Below are 20,270 nucleotides of genomic sequence, written 5' to 3' on the forward strand. Positions count from 1 at the left end.
ATGGATTGAGGACTTTCTTCTCCATATTCATATGGCTCGCGGCGAGGATCTTCATGCCATCAAATACCTCCCGCTAAAACTCAAGGGACCAGCTCGGCACTGGTAAAATAGCCTACCAGAAAACTCTATTGGTAGGTGGGAGGACTTGGAAGACGCCTTCCGTGACAACTTCCAAGGTACATACGTCCGACCTCCGGATGCCGATGACTTAAGTCACATAGTTCAACAGCCCGGAGAGTCAGCCAGGAAATTCTGGACCAGGTTCCTAACTAAAAAGAACTAGATCGTCGACTATCCGGATGCCGAAGCCCTAGCAGCCTTTAAGCATAGCATCCGCGACGAATGGCTCGCCCGACACCTCGGCCAAGAAAAGCCGAAGTCCATGGCAGCCCTCACAACACTTATGACTCACTTTTGTGCGGGCGAAGATAGCTGGCTAGCCAGTAGCAATAATAATGCAAGTGAACCTGACACCTCTGAAGCCATAAATAGCAACGGCAAGCCCCGACGCAACAGGCACAAGCGTCGAAGCAACGGTGACAATACCGATGACACGGCGGTCAACGCCGGATTCAGGGCTCCAAGTCCGGCCAGCGGAAGAAGCCATTTAAAAGAAACAGTCCGGGCTCATCCAGCTTGGACCACATACTCGATCGTCCATGTCAGATCCACGGCACCCCAGATAAACCAGCCAATCATACCAACAGAAGTTGTTGGGTCTTTAAACAGGCCAGCAAGTTAAATACCGAGAACAAGGAGAAGGGGTCGCAAAGTGAGGACGACGATGAGGAACCTCGTCCACCGAACACAGGGGGTCAGAAGAAGTTCCCCCCCAGGTTAAAACGGTGAACATGATATACGTTACCCATATACCCAAAAGGGAGCGCAAACGCGCGCTCAGGAATGTCTACACGATAGAGCCAGTCGCCCCAAAATTCAACCCATGGTCGTCCTGCCCGATCACCTTCGATCGTAGGGACCATCCGACTAGTATCCATCATGGCGGTTCAGCCGCACTGGTCCTCGACCCAATCATTGATGGATTCCACCTCATGGACGGTGGCAGCAATCTCAACCTGCTCTATCAGGATACAGTCCGCAAGATGGGCATCGATCCATCAAGGATCAAGCCCACAAAAACTATCTTTAAAGGAGTAATACCAGGTGTAGAGGCCCGCTGCACGGGATCACTCACATTGGAAGTCATTTTCGGATCTCCGGACAACTTCCGAAGCGAGGACTTGATCTTCAATATCGTGCCCTTTTGCAGTGGCTATCACGCACTGCTCGGACGAACTTCATTTGCTCGATGCAATGCGGTGCCACACTATGCCTATCTCAAACTCAAGATGCTCAGACCACACGGTGTCATAACAGTCCATGGAAACGCGGAAGCTCCCTCCGTACCGAGGAGCACACCGCGGCCCTGGCAGCGGAAGTACAGAGCGGCCTTATCAAGCAGAACATTAATTCAGTGGCCAAGCTCCCGGACACTGTTAAACGAGTCTGGACTACTCCGCAGCATGACAGTCTAGCTCTTCAGGAGTTTGACTAGCAATTCGGCCTCCGTCTCAGTCCCGACCAAATGGCGGCATACGTACCACGCGTACATAACTACACACTCAAAATACCATGGGCAAATACGGAGGCGTAACTCGATTGTGCTCCATAATATGGCTCGACCTTCCCTGGGCACACATATTTTTCCTTCTCTTTTTATCATTTTCAGGTTTCTTTTCCGCAGGCCCCTCACGACGACCTGGTCATCGATCCTTTCGAAGGATGGATATACCAAGGCGACAAGTAGCATAGACGTGTGGGGGAATCTCTAGGTGGTCTTCTTGACGATCACTCTACCTGCTTTCAGGACCCGCATGCTGCTCCCTCTACATGTTAAACAGCCCTGTTGCTTATCGCACTATTTGTACAAATACGCTTTAACGTATTAATCAAATTATAATGAAAATAGTTTGCGGCCCAACTTATGTGTCACTGACTTACTACTTCATTTTATTTCGCTATTTTTATCAATTGCACCCGTACACTTTGGTACGCTTTAATTCGCGAGGGGCTTCATTGCGCTCCATACTACGGCAACAAAGTCTAAACACTTTTTGTAGTATAGTTCGGCACTCCGAATTTAGCATTATATGCATCGGCTCCGAATCATGTCTTTGGTCAATAGTTGGGTTGCCCGACTCCTGTGCTTGCTACCTTACGTTCTGTTCTATCGGCTAGGGTAGTAAAGGGAGAACTACTGCGATTGTGTTTCTGGTTTATCCGGGTAAACACCTCAGTAGAGAAAGCCGAAAACTAACTGTCATGATGCAGTGAGAGCTGGTCAGCTATTCGGAGGTTTAAATCTCTTGCGATTTTTTGTCCCGCATTATGCGACGGATCGGCCTCCACCCGATCAGGCGTCTACAACACCCTAGTCCGGATTAACAAATATTAACTAGAGGTTGCGCCTACATTTCTATTGTCAAACTCCTATGGCTAAGTGAGGGTGATAAAGCCACATAGTCTGATTGCCTAGTTCGCTGCGCTAAACACCTCCTTCAAGGACCAAACTCTTGGATCAAGAGTGTTTAGGTTTCAACCCGAACGGCCCCGTACTACCTACATGGGGGCTGAAGCCGATGACTGGCCAACTCTCAGATTTAATAAAACGGCCGCACAGGAGGCAAAATTTTCAATAAACAACAAGCATTATATTACATATCGGCTTTGTTTCATAATACAGGACGGGATAACATGAATGTTTTCATTCAAAGGTAATGTCTTTTGCACACTGGCCCTCTATAATGCGGGATCCCTTCAGGACATCATCAAAATACCGCTCGGGCGTGCGATGCTCCTTGCCTGCGGGCGGCCCTCGATCGCGAGCTTGACGACGTCCATCTTCGCCCACTGCACCTTGACACGGGCGAAGGCCATCCGCGCACCTTCGATACAGACCGACCGCTTGATGGCATCAAGCCGAGGGCAGGCATCGACCAGCCGCTTCACGAGCCCTAAGTAACTGTTGGGTATGGCTTCGGCAGGCCATAGACGGATTAGCAAATCCTTCATGGCCAATTTAGCCACCGTATGCAGTTCGGTAAGCTATTTCAGTTGATCGCTAAAGGGCACCGGATGCTCTGGCGCAAGGTATTGCGACCAAAACAGCTTCTCCGTTGAGCTCCCCTCTTCAGTCGGAAGAACTCCGCAGCATCAGCAACACTGCACGGCAGATCCGCAAACACTCCTGGAGAACTCCAAATCCGGGTCAGTAAGAGGTACCTTTTCTTCACAAATTTGCTCTGCATAATAAAGGCCTTACCCGCTGCAATTTTCCTGGCCTCCTGGATTTCCTGGAGGGCGCCCTGGGCTTCAACTCGGGCTTCTTGTGCACTTTGGTGGGCCTTAGCAAGTTCGGACTCTTGGTCCGCCTTCTTGCGCTCCAAGGACTCACATTTCTTCACGGTGTCCTAGAGCTCCTGCTGGACCTCCCCGACCCTGGCCTCGTGTTTTTCGCGGGCGGCTTGTTCCTTTGCCGCTCTCTTCTGGGCCTCGGCTAGCGCATTCTTGAGGGTCTCCACCTCGGTCGCAACTCCTATGACATATCATGATACCATGATCAACACAAACAATTCATATCTTTTTAGATCTGAATAGGCCATTGCATACCTTGCTTGTCCTCTAGTTGTTTTTTCACATGGCCGAGCTCTTCCTCGGCCCGCTCCAGACTCTGCTTCACTTTGGAGACTTTGCCAGAATGGGAGGTCGCAGCCAGCATCGACACCTGCTTATTCACAAAGACATGTATGGTTAGTATCCTGCGAAAATTATTTGATCCTCTGTCTGGATTCTCTTTTCGAGCACCAGACAGTGTCTCAGGGGCTACTATCTATACTATGACATTCTTTTACATAATAACGTCACATACCTCAAAGCCTGTTAGAAGGCTGGTGCAGGCTTCGGTCAGCCCGCTCTTAGCGGACTGAACCCTCTCAACCAGCGTACCCATAAGGATACGGTGTTCCTCCATAATGGAAGCACTTTGCAGCGCTTCCAGTAAAGTATCTGGTGCCTCTGGATGGACAGAGGTCACCGGCAGAATAGGTGCACCTCCTTCTTTTCGAAGGAGGCTTCTTGCCTGATTCCGGAGCCGTATGGGCCTCCGGAATAGTATTCGGCTGGGGGCCGAATTGGATATGGGCCCCATCACCAGTCTCCGAGGGGGATTTGCTCCCCCATGTGTCAGGCGGCCGAGGTATCACCCTCTGGCGCCACCCTGACGGCCTCTTGTATCTCTCCCAGCCTGGGGAGGTCCTTCGGGACAACACCTCAGCATCATCCATGGCCTTGGGAGAGGAGGCCGCCGGAAGTGACCCGCTGTCCATCACATTTGGATCCAGCGAATTCCCGAAGATGAGGATTGCTGTGGGCGGGCGTGGGCCAGACTGCAGTTCATGATTTGAGATATTAAAACCACGAAGTAAAAAAGTTGGATATATGTTTGTATAAGTGCCTTTAAGTACTTACAATTAGGCCATGGGCTTCTCCCTGGGGCGCCACTCGGAGCTGCTATCAGTGCCCAACATGGAGTTGTCCGTGAGGGAGACCTTCCCCTTCTTGGACGCCTCTCCCTCCAGATCCATGGAGGCTACCCTTTTCTTCCTTCCCCCCTCGGGGGGAGAGTTGCTTTCCTCCTCCTCCTCCTCGTCCTTGGCGGTGAAGGAGGAGTGGATTTTGGCGTCTTCGGACATCATGTCCGAAGTGCCTTTACGGCGGTGGGTACTTCTGCTCTCCTTGGCCTTCTTCTTGGCCTTCTTCTTGGCCTTCTTCTCCGACGCCTGGTAGGGCACCGCAACCAGCATCTTCGTCAAAAGTGGGATTGCTGGGTTTTCGGGCAGCGGAGCCGGACACTGGATCCACTCCGCCTTCTTTGTCCAGCCCTGTAAAGACAGATAGGGAAGCTCAGTCATCTTCCTTGAATGTGCAGGTGAAGGATACGCCTCGAAATATGAAAAACTTACCGAACTGGCGGGATGGGTTAGGTTGTACCCACGGTCCTCGGTCGTCTGCGGCCACGTCTCATTGACCTTAAAAAGCACCTTCCAGATGCCTTCGTGCGTGGAGCCGAAGAACTGCTGCAAGGTCTGGTGCTTGGTTGGATCAAACTCCCACAAATTGCAAGTCCGGCTTTGGCAAGGAAGGATCCGGCGAAAAAACATCACCTGGATCACATTGACAAGCTTGATGTCCTTGTCCACCATGCTCTTGATGCGCATCTGCAGCGTTGACACCTCGTCCGATGACGCCCAGTCTAGGCCCTTTTCTAGCCAGGAGGTAAGCCGCATTGGGGCCCCGGACTTGAATTCGAGAGACGCAGCCCAGGTGGTGTCGCGGGGCTCTGTGACGTAGAATCACTGCTGCTGCCACCCTTTGACAGTCTCCACAAAGGTGCCTTTGGGCCACGTGACGTTGGACAGCTTGCTCACCATAGCGCCTCTGCACTCTATGTGTTGACGACCCACCACCTCCAGTTTCACATTGAAGGTCTTCAGCCACAATCCGAAGTGGGGTGGGATGCGGAGGAAGGCCTCGCACACGACAATGAATGCTGAGATGTTGAGGAAGGAGTTTGGGGCCAGATCATGGAAATCTAGCCCGTAGTAGAACATGAGTCTGTGGACGAATGGGTGGAGAGGAAATCCCTACCCGCGGACGAAGTGGGGGATGAATACCACCCTCTCATGGGGCTTCAGGGTGGGGACGATCTGCCCCTTGGCCGGAAGCCGGTGGGTGATTTCCTGGGCCAAGTACCCCGCCTCCCGGAGCTTCGTGATGTCCTTCTCCGTGACGGAGGAGGCCATCCACTTGCCCTGCGCTCCAGATCCGAACATGGTCGGAGTGTTTTTTTTAGACGGAAAGGATGGAAGCTTGAGTGCTGGAGCTCAAGAATGGGTGGGCAGAGAGAAAGAAGGTGTGGGTGAAAAAGTGAATCCTTATCTCCTTATAAAGGCAGCGAATATCAAGCGCTTCCCCATTCACCTTAAAACTCGCCTATTCCCCAAGGGTCGTGCAGACGGCGCGGCTGGATTACCCACGCCCGTATTGATGAGAATCCCGCAATAAGGGGACACGATCTCTGCTTCGACAAGACGTGCCAATGGAAACCGCATCTCAAAACACGGAGCAGGAGGCTAAAAAATGGTTCGAAATAATGACCGGGCGAAGACGTGGCGTCTCACTACAAAAGATGTCAGTAGATGGGACTTGTTAAATATTATACTCTTTGCGGGGCTTATTTTTGCAGAGCCGGACACGTTATCTGTGTTCGAAGACTACTTTTAAATATTCGAAGGAGGAACCCGCTGTAGGACCTTGAAGTATGTCTAGAGGGGGGGTGATTAGACTACTTGACCAATAAAAACTTAACCTTTTCGCAATTTTAGAGTTTGGCAGATTTTAGCTACTTTAGGACAAGTCAAGCAATCATCACACAATTCAAGCAAGCATGCAAAGAGTATATAGGCAGCGGAAATTAAAGCATGCAACTTGCAAGAAAGTAAAGGGAAGGGTTAGGAGGATTCAAACGCAATTGGCGACACGGATGTTTTTGGCGTGGTTCCGATAGGTGGTGCTATCGTACATCCACGTTGATGGAGACTTCAACCCACGAAGGGTAATGGCTGCGTGAGTCCACGGAGGGCTCCACCCACGAAGGGTCCACAAAGAAGCAACCTTGTCTATCCCACCATGGCCGTCGCCCACGAAGGACTTGCCTCACTAGCGGTAGATCTTCACGAAGTAGGCGATCTCCTTGACATTACAAACTCCTTGGTTCAACTCCACAATCTTGTCGGAGGCTCCCAAATGACACCTAGCCAATCTAGGAGACACCACTCTCCAAGAAGTAACAAATGGTGCGTTGATGATGAACTCATTGCTCTTGTGGTTCAAATGATAGTCTCCCCAACACTCAACTCTCTCTCAATGGGTTTGGATCTGGTGGAAAGAAGATTTGAGTGGAAAGCAACTTGGGGAAGGCTAGAGATCAAGATTCATATGGTAGGAATGGAATATCTTGGCCTCAACACATGAGTAGGTGGTTCTCTCTCAGAAATGGTAAGTTGGAAGTGTAGGTTCGTTCTGATGGCTCTCTCCACGAATGAAGAGGAGGTGGAGGGGTATATATAGCCTCCACACAAAATCTAACCGTTACACACAATTTACCAAACTCGGTGGGACCAAATTGTTAAACTCGGTCAGACCGATTTAGTAAACCTAGTGACTGTTAGTGATTTTCGGTGGGACCGACATGCATCTCGGTGAGACCGATTCGGTTAGGGTTAGGGCATAACGTAATCTCGGTAGGACCGATTACACAAACTCGGTGAGACCGATTTGGTAATAGCTTTCCAGAGAGTTGGTCAGGTAAACTCGATGGGACCGATTTGCTCTTTTTGGTGAGATCGAAATGTTACAAAAAGGAAACAGAGAGTTTACATTGCAATCTCGGTGGGACCGATCGCTCACTTCGGTTAGACCGAAACATTATGAAGGGAAACAGAGAGATTGCAACCCCATCTCGGTGAGACCGAGATCCCTATCGGTAAGACCGATTTGCTTAGGGTTTGTGGCAGTGGCTATGACTTTTAGAATCGGTGGCGCCGGATAGGAAGTTTTGGTGTGACCGATTTTGGCTTTGGGTTTAGGTCATTTGTGGATGTGGGAAAGTAGTTGAGGGTTTTGGAGCATATCACTAAGCACATGAAGCAAGAGGCTCATTAAGCAACACCTCATCCCTCCTTGATAGTATTGGCTTTTCCTATAGACTCAATGTGATCTTGGATCACTAAAATGTAAAATGAAGAGTCTTGAGCTTTTGAGCTTGAGCCAATCCTTTGTCCTTAGTATTTTGAGGGATCCACTTTCATCATTCATGCCATGCCATTCATTGAGCTTTCCTGAAATAATAGTCTTGGAATAGCATTAGCTCAATGAGCTATATGTTGTTATTAATTACCAAAACCACCTAGGGATAGTTGCACTTTCAATCTCCCCCTTTTTGGTAATTGATGACAACATATAGATCAAAGCTTCGAGAAATGATAATAAGATTGAATAACATCGTCGCTTTGAGAGGTATGTGATAAGCAAGAGCTCCCCCTAAATTTGTGCATAGGTTAAGATTTGCTTTGGACTGCAAATGCACAATGAATTAGGCTCATGGGTTACTCTTCCATGTCACATACATCTTGGTGGAGCGCTCAAAATAATAAACAATGAACACATGCACTCATCACCAAGCATAGTGAATGATCACATAAGATAGATAGGATAATATCAAGCATGCATAAGTGTAGCTTATGATCAAACACATGATCATTAATGTCTCACAGGCATAGTATCTCACCCAAAAGCAAACAAAATTTGAAAAACCACCAAATAAAGCAAGAGAGAATAAAAGCAACACTCTCTCTCGAAGCCTATGATCTATACATTTTTCTCCCCCTTTGGCAACAAGTTACCAAAAAGTTCATAGAAAATGCATAGTGCTAGATCGTCTCTCAGGCTTGATCTTCTGGTGGTGGTGTCCTAATAGCTCCTTGGACGAAGGCTTCAGTTGAAGTAGAGGGTGCTGGAGTGGATGCTGGAGCTGGTTGCACTGGAACTGTTGGGGCAGTAGCTGGTGCTGAAGTTGTTGCTCTAGTGTCTGTCACTGGCACTGCAACTGATCTCTGGGCTCTGGGCACTCTGGCAAACACATTGGTGGTTGTCTTGCCCTTCCTCTCCTGCATGTCATCCTGCAGCTGCTCTACAACTGACTGAATCTTAGTTACCTTGACATCTAGATCATAGAATTTTTGTTCCATGATTCTCTCCAAGCTCTCCTGGTTTTGAGTTAGGGTGGCCAACCCTTTCTCAATCCTCAGAGTTGATGCTATCAAGTAACCAAGCTGCTCTTGTTTGGTCTTCAAGAAATACTCAGATGCCTCCTCTTGAGTTGGCATCTTGGCAGCCTTCTCCTTCTTTTCCTTCTCCTTCTTCTCCTGAGCTTGGACTGATTGTGGATCATCTTCATTCATGACAACCTCATTGTCCTCAAAGTCTGGATAAATTGGAAAATGTTCCTTATCCAACTGATATTTCCCTATGCCCATCTTGGAGTTGATCAATTCTTGAATCTGAGGTGCATATCCACAGCTCCTCTTCTGATCTGATGCAGTCCTCTTGATTGTTTCAATGATCAGGCTCATGACTTTGAACTTTTGTGGCACATCAAACACATGCAGCATGTTGATGGCATGCCCTCTGATCATGTTATGGTCACCTGACTTGGGCAACAAAGTGTGCCTCAGAATCCAATTTATGGTTGCTAATCCTGACAGCAGAAAGTGAACTGATCCAGACTTGTGAGTTTCAACTGCCTTGTCAGGAATTTCCTTTTACATGTGAGCCATTAAATTGTGACCCAACTTCTTTGCATATATGTCCAAGTCATCCTCTTCTTCCTTGGGGGCATTTATCAGACTTGCCCATTCTTCAACAGTAGATTGGTACCTTGTACCTTCAGACATCCACACAATTCTACCATCTGGGTAAAAATGTGCCGTGGAGTAGAACTGCATGATAAGCTCATCATTCCAGTTGGTGAACTTCTGTCCAACAAAATCTGCTACTCCACAAGCAACAAAGCTCTCCTCCACTCCAGGGTAGTGCTTCTCATTCTCCCTAATGAATTTCCAGTCAACCCACCTCATATCACAGACAATGGGCTTCTTGTCCAACAGAATGGTCTCATAAAAGTCCTGCTGTTCCTTTGTGTGGAACCTGTAGTCAACAGCAGTTCTTCTTCTTGAAGCATATGGGTCTTCCATCCTCCACAGCCTCAGCCCTGAATCCTTCCTGATTCTCATGTCCTCAGCCACAGGATGGGCATCATTGTGGTCTGGTATCTTGGGCTTGAGCTTTCTAAGGACTTGTCCTTCCTCATCCTCATCTTCAGCAACATTGGGCACTGGGGCCTTGTTCTTCTCAACAGCTGGAATACTCCTAGTATTCCTCTTTGGAACTTGCTTGGCCTTGGAGGCAGCTTTGGGTGCATCTTTGGGCTTGGATGTTGCAGCCCCTGACCTGATTGCATCTCCCATAAGCTTAGCTGCCTTAGGAGCTGGTGCAGCATCCTCTTCCTCTTCATCAGAATCCCTTCTCATTGAGGGATTTCCAAGGACCTTGGCAGTTGTGGTTCTAGCTCTCTTCTTTTTCTTGTCCTGATCATCATCATCCTCTGATTCAATTGCGAACTTCATGGTTGCACTAGTGGGGACCTTCTGAGGTTTTGATGGTGCTTCTTTCCTTGCAGGTGCCTCTTTGGGTTGAGCTTGAGCTGGCACTTGAGTGGACTTCCTGGCCTTTGGCATTGGAGTTCTCTTGGCAGGAACTTTCCTCTTCAGACCTGGCTTTGTGCTTTGAGCAGAGACATACTCTTTCTTGAGCACCACTTTCTTGGAAGTGGCCTCATCATCCTCAGCTTTGTAATCCTCATCCTCTGAGTCTGAGGTTCTCTTCCTCCTTTGCCTAGTTGCAGCCTTAGGCAAGTTGCTAGGAGTGCTTCTGCTCCCATCATCTGAAGTTGAGGGACTAGTGCCCTCACTCAAGTCCATCTGCTCTTCAGACCTGTTCTGGCTGTCACTCTGATCAGACATACTGCAAAAGCTGACTGCTGACCCTGTGAAGAGTTATAGATGAGATAGAAAAGATGAGCATCACAAAATGCAAAGATTTTTCAAAAAGAATGATTCAAAAGTTCAGTTTTAGTTTTCCACAGAAAGCATTTCGGATCAACCAATTTTCAAACTCGGTGATACCGAAGCAGTTTTGAAACCTAAACTGATGATCTCGGTTGGACCGAGTTTCAGTTCGGTGGCACCGAGACTGCTAGGGTTTCACATAATCTTCAAATTGGTCGCACCGATTAGTAATTCTCGGTCGAACCGAGAGTCACTAGTGGAATGGCATAAGCCAAATCGGTGAGACCGAGTTTTTCAACTCGGTGGGTCCGAGATGGTTTCGGCGGAAACCTAACCCTAAAAATTTGAATCGCATCTATTCTATGGACTATTTTGGCTGGATAGAAGAATCTGAATCTTGGCAAGAATCAATATGAAAACAATGTGCTAGGAATCAGACGTGAATAGCACAAAGATCAAGTCCATACCCTAACTTGGCGGTGGACTTGCTACGGCGGCAACGGCGGGGACGAATTCCGTTGACGGCGGCGAAGACCAGCGACAGGAGGCTGCTGGCGGCGAGGAGACGATCCGAAGACCACAATGGCAGAGCGAGCTGTTGCGCGGGCGAAGGGTTTCGGAGAAATTTCCAAACTTTTGCCTGTGGCTATATATAGCCTGACCCTTTCGGTGTGACCGAGTGGAACAACTCGGTGGCACCGAGATGCATAACTGTGTTCATTTACAGCAAATCGGTGAGACCAAAAAGTTCAAATCGGTTGCACCGAGATTGAAAACTCAGATCAACTTGGTGATCTCGGTAGGACCAAAATGGAAGAATCGGTCAGACCGAGAATCACAAAGAGGTTTTGGAAGTTTAAGTCTATGACGAATCGGGGACTCCGAGTGCTCCTCACACAGAGTGGTTCGAATCTGACTTGATCAAATTTTGTGATGTAGCATGAATAGAGTTTGAGATGAGAAAAGCATAGATAGCTAAAGAAGGTTCTTAGGCATTCTTGTCCATCCACTTGGCACAAAGAAAAGAATCCAAACAATCAAAACAACAAGTGGATGTCCTTGAATGAGTAAAATATGCACCAACATGCTCACACAATAAGATAGCAAATGAAATATGTGGCAAAGCATGCACAACCAATTCTAGCATCTATCAAACAATTGGCGATGACTAGGTCATCTATATATGAGTATATTGACTTAGGAGTCAAATGAGAATATTTGATCATAGGTCATACTCATCGTTTAAGCTCAAGTGGGGTTACCACTTTTACATAATGCATTAATGTGTTCACACCATTAGAGTTGCTTTGACTCAATTCTTAGAGTTAAGCTCCCCCTAGATGTGAGATCCCCCCTTAGAGGGATGAACTAACCTTGGGTTTTGTCGATGATGACTTCATGTAGGTGTTGAAGATGTAGATGCTCAATGTTGATGTAGATAATTTGGAGCAATCCTTTGGAGTGAGTTGCACTTTCAACTTACCTACATGGGTTAGTCCCACAAGGAACAAACAAGAATATCCATAGACATAGAGTGATGCACACACAAGATGATGTCCATGAAATCATTTGGTTACCTTGTCCCTTGTCTTACCAACATGAGGGTTTGTGACTCCTTGAACTAGTGCAAGATGTGGAAGTTGATTGCACTTGTTCTCGCCAAAATGATATGAGTGAAGAATGTTGGCGGAGTCACCCTCAAGAACTCTCTAGTTCTTCTTCTTCAGGATCCACATCATCTTGATGGGAATCCTTGGAGTTGTGGTTGTACTTGATGAAGTAGAACTTGACGTAGTCTTGGGGATCCACTTGAACGAGGCTTTAGGTGCTTCTTCAAATGCATCAATCTCTTCTTGAAGCTTGTCCTTGCCTTTGTTCTTGTGGTCTTGTGGTGGAAGATCATCTTGAGCTTGTGTTCCCTTGAAGGAAGTAGGATCATACTTCTCTTGTTGAGGAACAAACTTCTTCTTGGGGTATTGATCTTCTTCCCACTCAACTCCATTGGCATTGAACTTTCGTTCAAAACCAACACCTTGATACTTCCGGTGCCTTCCTTGCTTGCGTACAATTTCCTCGAATTGCTTACTCCCGGCAAGGCTCTTGTAAACACCTTTCTCTATAATTCCCTTCAATAAGCTATTTTCTTGCTTAAGTGTAACTTGGCTAAGAGAATCATTAGTGGAATCAAGAGAACTACTAGAAGCAACAATATTGGATTTGACACTATTATTGTTACTACTAGAGGAAGTATCTTTCTTGTACTTGTTACTAGACTTGACTTGATGCATGTAAGTAGATAAGAGTAAACGCTTGGCAATGTAAGAAGAACTTTTCTTGCGAAGATCATCGTTGATTGCTTTTAAGAACTCATGCTCTTGCTCAAGATTGATCTTTTCAAAGCATAACTTCTCATGAGCCCTTAAAAGTTCTCGATGATCTTCGTAGATAGTTTCATGAGCTAACTTAAGAGAGTTTAATTATTTAGTTAGAAGCTCGATCTTCTCCTTATCATTGTCATTCGTTTTATCTTGTTTAGCATGATTAATTGATGTTTCATCATAGTATTCATCACTAGAGTTGTCAACAAGTAAATCATCATCCACAAGCAAGTCATCTTCATCACTATTGAAATCAACATACTCGGGATGTGTTAACTTTGGACCTTTGGCCATGAAGCATCTTCCAACACCTTCATTTGGTGAGTTAAATATGTCGTAGGAGTTGGTTGACACAAGTGCTAGACTGACAACACCTTCATCTTGAGTATATTCGGAGTCGGAGTGATTGTCGGAGTCGGAGCCGGATACCCATTCACCAACATGAGCTTGATGTCTTCGTTTTGTGTAGCTCCTTGATGACTTGTCCTTTCTTTCCGAATCCTTGCTTCTCCGTGAGGTCTTCGTTCATAACGATCATCTCTACTCCTCCTCTCTCTTGGTGGTGATTCTTCTCTTTTGCTCCTTCTTCTTGGAGAATCTTCTCTTCTTTTGTAGGGTGTCGTACACTCATTGGAGTAGTGTCCGGGTCTCCCACAATTGTAGCAATTGCGCTCTCGACTAGAAGATCTCTTGTCATTGTAAGACCTTGATTTGGAGCTTCTTTCTTTGCTTCTACTCTTGTAGAATTTGTTGAAGTTCTTCACCATTAATCTCAATTCTTCATTGAAGGTTTGTTTCTCACTTGATGATGTGGGGGCTTCACTTGAGGCTTTGTAAGCACCACTTGACTTGTTGTGAAGTTCCTCCTTATCCTTGAGTGACATCTCATGAGCAACAATTCTTCCAATGACTTCCGTTGGCTTGAGATCTTTGTAGTTTGGCATCATTTGAATCAATGTGCACACGGTATCATACTTTCCATCCAATGCTCTTAGAATCTTCTTGATGATGAATTTGTCGGTCATCTCTTCACTCCCTAAGCCGGCAATCTCTTTTGTGATAAGAGCAAGCCTAGAGTATATTTCAGCGACACCTTCACCATCCTTCATTTTGAACTTGTCAAGCTGACTCTGGAGCACACCCAACTTGGATTCCTTGACGGACTCGGTACCTTCATGCATATCAATCAAAGTATCCCAAATTTCCTTTGCATTCTCAAGACGGCTGATTTTGTTGAATTCTTCGGGGCACAATCCGTTGAAGATGATATCACAAGCTTGAGCGTTGTATTGCAGCATCTTCAATTCTTCTGCATTAGCTTCACGGTTTGGTTCTCTCCCATCGAAAAATTCACCTTGCAAGCCAATACAAATAATTGCCCAAACGGCGGGGTTATGTCCAAGAATATGCATTTTCATCTTATGCTTCCAACTAGCAAAATTAGTACCATCAAAGTAAGGACCTCTAGGTGATAATTTCCCTCGCTAGACGCCATACTCTCTTAGGTTGTGAAACCAAGGCTATGACCACCAAAAGCTATGGAAATCAAAGCAAATGGAGACCAAAGCTCTGATACCACTTGTAGGACCTTGAAGTATGTCTAGAGGGGGGGTGATTAGACTACTTGACCAGTAAAAACTTAACCTTTTCCCAATTTTAGAGTTTGGCAGATTTTAGCTACTTTAGGACAAGTCAAGCAATCATCACACAATTCAAGCAAGCATGCAAAGAGTATATAGGCAGCGAAAATTAAAGCATGCAACTTGCAAGAAAGTAAAGGGAAGGGTTTGGAGGATTCAAACGCAATTGGAGACACGGATGTTTTTGGCATGGTTCCGATAGGTGGTGCTATCATACATCCACGTTGATGGAGACTTCAACCCACGAAGGGTAATGGCTGCGCGAGTCCACAGAGGGCTCCAGCCACGAAGGGTCCACGAAGAAGCAACCTTGTCTATCCCACCATGGCCGTCGCCCACCAAGGACTTGCCTCACTAGCGGTAGATCTTCACGAAGTAGGCGATCTCCTTGCCCTTACAAACTCCTTGGTTCAACTCCACAATCTTGTCGGAGGCTCCCAAGTGACACCTAACCAATCTAGGAGACACCCCTCTCCAAGAAGTAACAAATGGTGCGTTGATGATGAACTCCTTGCTCTTGTGCTTCAAATGATAGTCTCCCCAACACTCAACTCTCTCTCAATGGGTTTGGATCTGGTGGAAAGAAGATTTGAGTGGAAAGCAACTTGGGGAAGGCTAGAGATCAAGATTCATATGGTAGGAATGGAATATCTTGGCCTCAACACATGAGTAGGTGGTTCTCTCTCAGAAATGGTAAGTTGGAAGTGTAGGTTCGTTCTGATGGCTCTCTCCATGAATGAAGAGGAGGTGGAGGGGTATATATAGCCTCCACACCAAATCTAACCGTTACACACAATTTACCAAACTCGATGGGACCGAATTGTTAAACTCGGTCGGACCGATTTAGTAAACCTAGTGACCGTTATTGATTTTCGGTGGGACCGACATGCATCTCAGTGAGACCGATTCGGTTAGGGTTAGGGCATAACGTAATCTCGGTAGGACCGATTACACAAACTCGGTGAGACCGATTTGGTAATAAGCTTTCCAGAGAGTTGGTCAGGTAAACTTGGTGGGACCGATTTGCTCTTTCCGGTGAGACCGAAATGTTACAAAAAGGAAACAGAGAGTTTACATTGCAATCTTGGTGGGGCCGATCGCTCACTTCGGTTAGACCGAAATGTTACGAAGGGAAACAGAGAGATTGCAACTCCATCTCGGTGAGACCGAGATCCCTACCGATAAGACCGATTTGCTTAGAGTTTGTGGAAGTGGCTATGACTTTTAGAATCGGTGGCGCCGGATAAGAAGTTTCGGTGTGACCGATTTTGGCTTTGGGTTTAGGTCATTTGTGGATGTGGGAAAGTAGTTGAGGGTTTTGGAGCATATCACTAAGCACATGAAGCAAGAGGCTCATTAAGCAACACCTCATCCCTCCTTGATAGTATTGGCTTTTTCTATAGACTCAATGTGATCTTGGATCACTAAAATGTAAAATGAAGAATCTTGAGCTTTTGAGCTTGAGCCAATCCTTTGTCCTTAGTATTTTGAGGGATCCATTTTCATCATCCATGCCATGCCATTCATTGAGCTTTCCTGAAATAATAGTCTTGGAATAGCATTAGCTCAATGAGCTATATGTTGTTATTAATTACCAAAACCACCTAGGGATAGTTGCACTTTCGCCCGCCTTGCAATGCCGAAGACAATCTGCGCGCCGGACACATCGTCATTGAAGCCTGGTTCAGGGGCTACTGAGGGAGTCCTCGATTAAGGGGTCCTCGGGCGTCCGGGCTATGTGATGTGGGCCGGATTGATGAGCCATGAAGATACAAGACAGAAGACCTCCTCCCGTGTCTGGATGGAACTCTCCTTTGCGTAGAAGGCAAGCTTGGCATTCAGATATGAAGATTCCTTCCTCTGTAAACCGACTCTGTACAACCCTAGGCCCATTCGGTGTCTGTACAAACCGAAGGGTTTAGTCCGTAGAGGCAATCACAATCATACATGCTAGACATTTAGGGTTTAGTCATTACGATCTCGTGGTATATCAACTCTTGTAATCCTCATATTCATCAAGATCAATCAAGCAGGAAGTAGGGTATTACCTCCATCGAGAGGGCCCGAACCTGGGTAAACATCGTGTCCCCCGTCTCCTGTTACCATCGACCTTAGACGCACAGCTCGGGACCCCGTACCCGAGATCCGCCGGTTTTGACACCGACATCTACCTCGGGCCCTCTCTGATTTTGTGGTCGTCTAAACGACAACCCATGGTCTCACGATCGAGCGCCGAGGCCGAGTACAGGGCAGTGGCCAACGCCGCCGCGGAGTGTTCCTGGCTACGACAACTACTTCAGGAGTTGCTATGTGAGGTTCCCAAGGCCACACTTGTCTACCGTGACAACGTCTTCGCGGTCTACGTCGCTGCCAACCCTGTCCATCACCGACGGACGAAGCATATTGAGCTCGACATTCACTTCGTCAAGAAGCACGTCGCACTTGGTCGTGTTCGAGTTCTGCATGTGCCCACCTATCAGCAGTTCGCCGTCGTTATGACGAAGGGACTACCTACCTCGACTTTCGAGGGCTTTCGATCCAGTCTTTGCGTCACCAACGACGCTTCGACTGCTGGGGGGTGTTGAGCATGTGTACATGTATATAGGTCCGGGTTTTGTAGGCCGCACCTGTAGTGTCTCTCTCCCTCTGTATGTTCCTGTATGTTGAGAGACAAGACATCGGTGACACCCCTTGTACCTATATATATGTGTCTAGTGCATGATCAATCAATTATCGATAAACCAAATCATTCTCTACACCAAAACTGTAGCCATTTCCGAAGTTCTTCAGCTGAGCCCTTTACTAGGATGCTTCGCGAGACAGAAGAAAATAAAACACCGGCGCACAACGGTTAACACCACACGGTTTAGCAAGTGCCATCGTGCGTTGCCGGTCGTCCGCACGAATGATATGGCGCAGCCCACAGGTTCAGCCACTGGATCGGCTAATGCCATTTGGGAATAGTATATCACGGCAACAAAGCACACTTGCTTTAAATTTAAGGTAAAGCTGCCGGCCTGCCGGGCACTTGATACTACTACCGGGCAAACAATTGCGTAACTGGTCGACTGATTGAAGGCAGAGTACTTTGTGTAATTAAATACGAAGATCTGGAGATCGTTGCGTATCATGGTGGGTGGTAATGGTTCGTCAGTTCGTAGTATATAATGTAACGCAAGCGACAAGCGAGGAGTTCCTTTCACATAGACATAGTCCACCCACCCCAACCCAACCGAACACAATCAACTTGTGAAGGTTGGTACAGATCCTGCGTAGCAGCTACAATGTTTTTGATTCATAGGTGCATCATACTGTTAGGGTAAATAACACAGAAGCATGCTAGTATAGTTTGTTGAGGAGAAGACAGCATGGAGCGCCATAATGTTCAGATCCAGATTTAATCGGTTTTCAGATACAGATTTAATCAGTGTTCAGATCCAGATTTAACACAGAAACAATGCTAGTACAAGTACCACAGATCTGGGACATGCGGGGAATCATATTGAAACATCTGCGCCTCTAAAACAAGCAGACCGACGAGCGTCGCGGTGGCCGGAGAAGAAGGGAATGGATCAACCCTAAAACAAGATCTCATTTCCGACTTCTCTCATCTAAGCTCTAACACAGAAAGGACTGGGTGATGCCCAGATCGAAAGAGGGAACAACTAGGTACACGCACGGGCACAGCAGCATGTCTGGTTGTGTCGGCGAGTTGGCTGGCGGCCTAGGTGGAGCGGGCGAGGCGGGAGGCGATGGCGGAGTGGTACATGGCGTCGTGGAAGCTCTCCGTCTCCACCATCCGCGCCCGCAGCTGCCGCGCCTTCTCCTCCGTCAGGCCGCCCACGAACGACCTCCCCGCCTTCTCCTCCTCCTCCTCCACCACCGCCATCGCCGGCGCCGGTGCCGCGGCCTCGATGTAGTCCGCCCGCCCGGACCAGCCGAGCAGCGGCGCCCACCACTTGCCTCCCTCGGGGGCTCCCGCCGCGCGGACCCGCCCGGCGCCCACGGAGCTAGAGGCGGAAGCGGCGCGGGGCCCGAAAGTCGTTCCCGTAGATGGGCGGGGGGAGAAGGAGACGGCGGATGCTGACGGTGCCATGGCCATTAGCTCGGTCGCTTGCTTGGCTCGTAAGATTCTACTACGGGGTTTCTTTGCTTTCGGTTTGGTGAGAGATGGTGAGGACTGTTGTAAACTGTGAATGCTGGTTGAGCTTGCGAGATGGAGAGCTGGAGATGGTGGGAATTTATAACCAGGGCAAGAGGATGAAGAGTGGATATGAACGGCGCGTGGGCGCGCGGTGTGGGGGTGCGCTTTTCCGTTACGCGTGACGCGTGATCGCCTGGACTCATGCATTTTCCACATAATGTACAGTCCACCGCTCCACCTACAAACGCCGCAGTCGGGACTACTCACTCTCTACCCATCCTACCAGAAGATCGAGCATGCTATCCACTTCGCCCTTCAATAAGCTCGCCTGCTGCCAAGCCTTGCCTTCCGTGATGATGTGCCCAACTACCTGCTGTAGTGATGGAGCAGCGACGTCGAACACAATTGCATTCCTATGCTTCCACAACTCCCAAAGCCCTAGGGTGAGGAGCGCCCGTAGCTCCTTCGGCTTGCGGACACTCGACGTTCGCGCAACACACCAATCCTTTAGGTTGTCTTGGGCCGTTGGGGACCACTGCGGCTTCCCCAGGGTCGAGCACAGAGTTCTCCAAACTGTTCTAGCGAACACACATGTCAGCAGGATGTGGTCAATGATTTCGTCCTCCTGGTCGCAGAACGGGCATATGCGGGAGACCGCGACGGGCAAGTCTGTCTGAAGTCCAGCATCTGTTTCGCATAGCTAGCCAGGTGAAGAAGCGGCACCGGAGAGGAGCCCGGGATCGCCAGGAAAAGTCCGCCGTCGGCGCCACCTCCCTACCAACGAACCGTGCCGCATAGGCCGACCGAACCGAAAATTGGCCGTTCGTTTCCCAGGCCCAAGTAATGGCGTCGGGGACGTGCTCCTGGAGCTGGATCCCATGTAGTCGGGGCCATTTCACTGTGTCGAACGCTTTGGATATGTCCAACTTGATCATCAAAGCCGGCTGCTTCAAGGCATGAAGGTGGCGGGCCGTACACCGCGCAAGCATAAAGTTGTCGTGAAGGAGCCGTCCCTTGACAAAAGCGCCTTGATGCCGGCCCACCAAATGTGGTAGGTTCTCGGAAAGGCGGCACGCCAACACCTTGTCGAAATTTTTCACCGCACCATGTACCAAACTCACCGGGCGGTAGTCCTTTAACTCCTCGGCTCCCTCTCTCTTTGGCAACATAGCCACTAGAGCTTTGTTGAGTGATGCTAATCCACGCATGTCCCCATGGTAGAATGCCGTAAGGGCATTCATGAAGTCGTCCTTGATGATATTCCAGCACAGCGCATAGAACCGGGTCGTAAAGCCATCCGGCCCGGGTGCCTTGTCAAGGGGCATGGTTTTGATCACTTTGAAAACTTCATCAGCCGTGAACG

At 48.1% G+C, this 20,270-nt stretch overlaps 1 protein-coding gene across 1 annotated transcript; it reads right to left on the reverse strand.

The window, feature by feature from the left end:
• Positions 1-18,134: 18,134 nt before the first annotated feature.
• LOC119328465 lies at positions 18,135-19,006 on the reverse strand. Its single transcript, XM_037601447.1, has one exon. It carries the CDS (start codon positions 18,863-18,865, stop codon positions 18,488-18,490), a length of 378 nt encoding a protein of 125 aa, XP_037457344.1. The 5' UTR covers positions 18,866-19,006; the 3' UTR covers positions 18,135-18,487.
• Between the last annotated feature and the right edge of the window lie 1,264 nt (positions 19,007-20,270).

The sequence above is a fragment of the Triticum dicoccoides genome, chromosome 1B, assembly GCF_002162155.2.
Source record: "Triticum dicoccoides isolate Atlit2015 ecotype Zavitan chromosome 1B, WEW_v2.0, whole genome shotgun sequence".
Lineage (NCBI taxonomy): Eukaryota > Viridiplantae > Streptophyta > Magnoliopsida > Poales > Poaceae > Triticum > Triticum dicoccoides.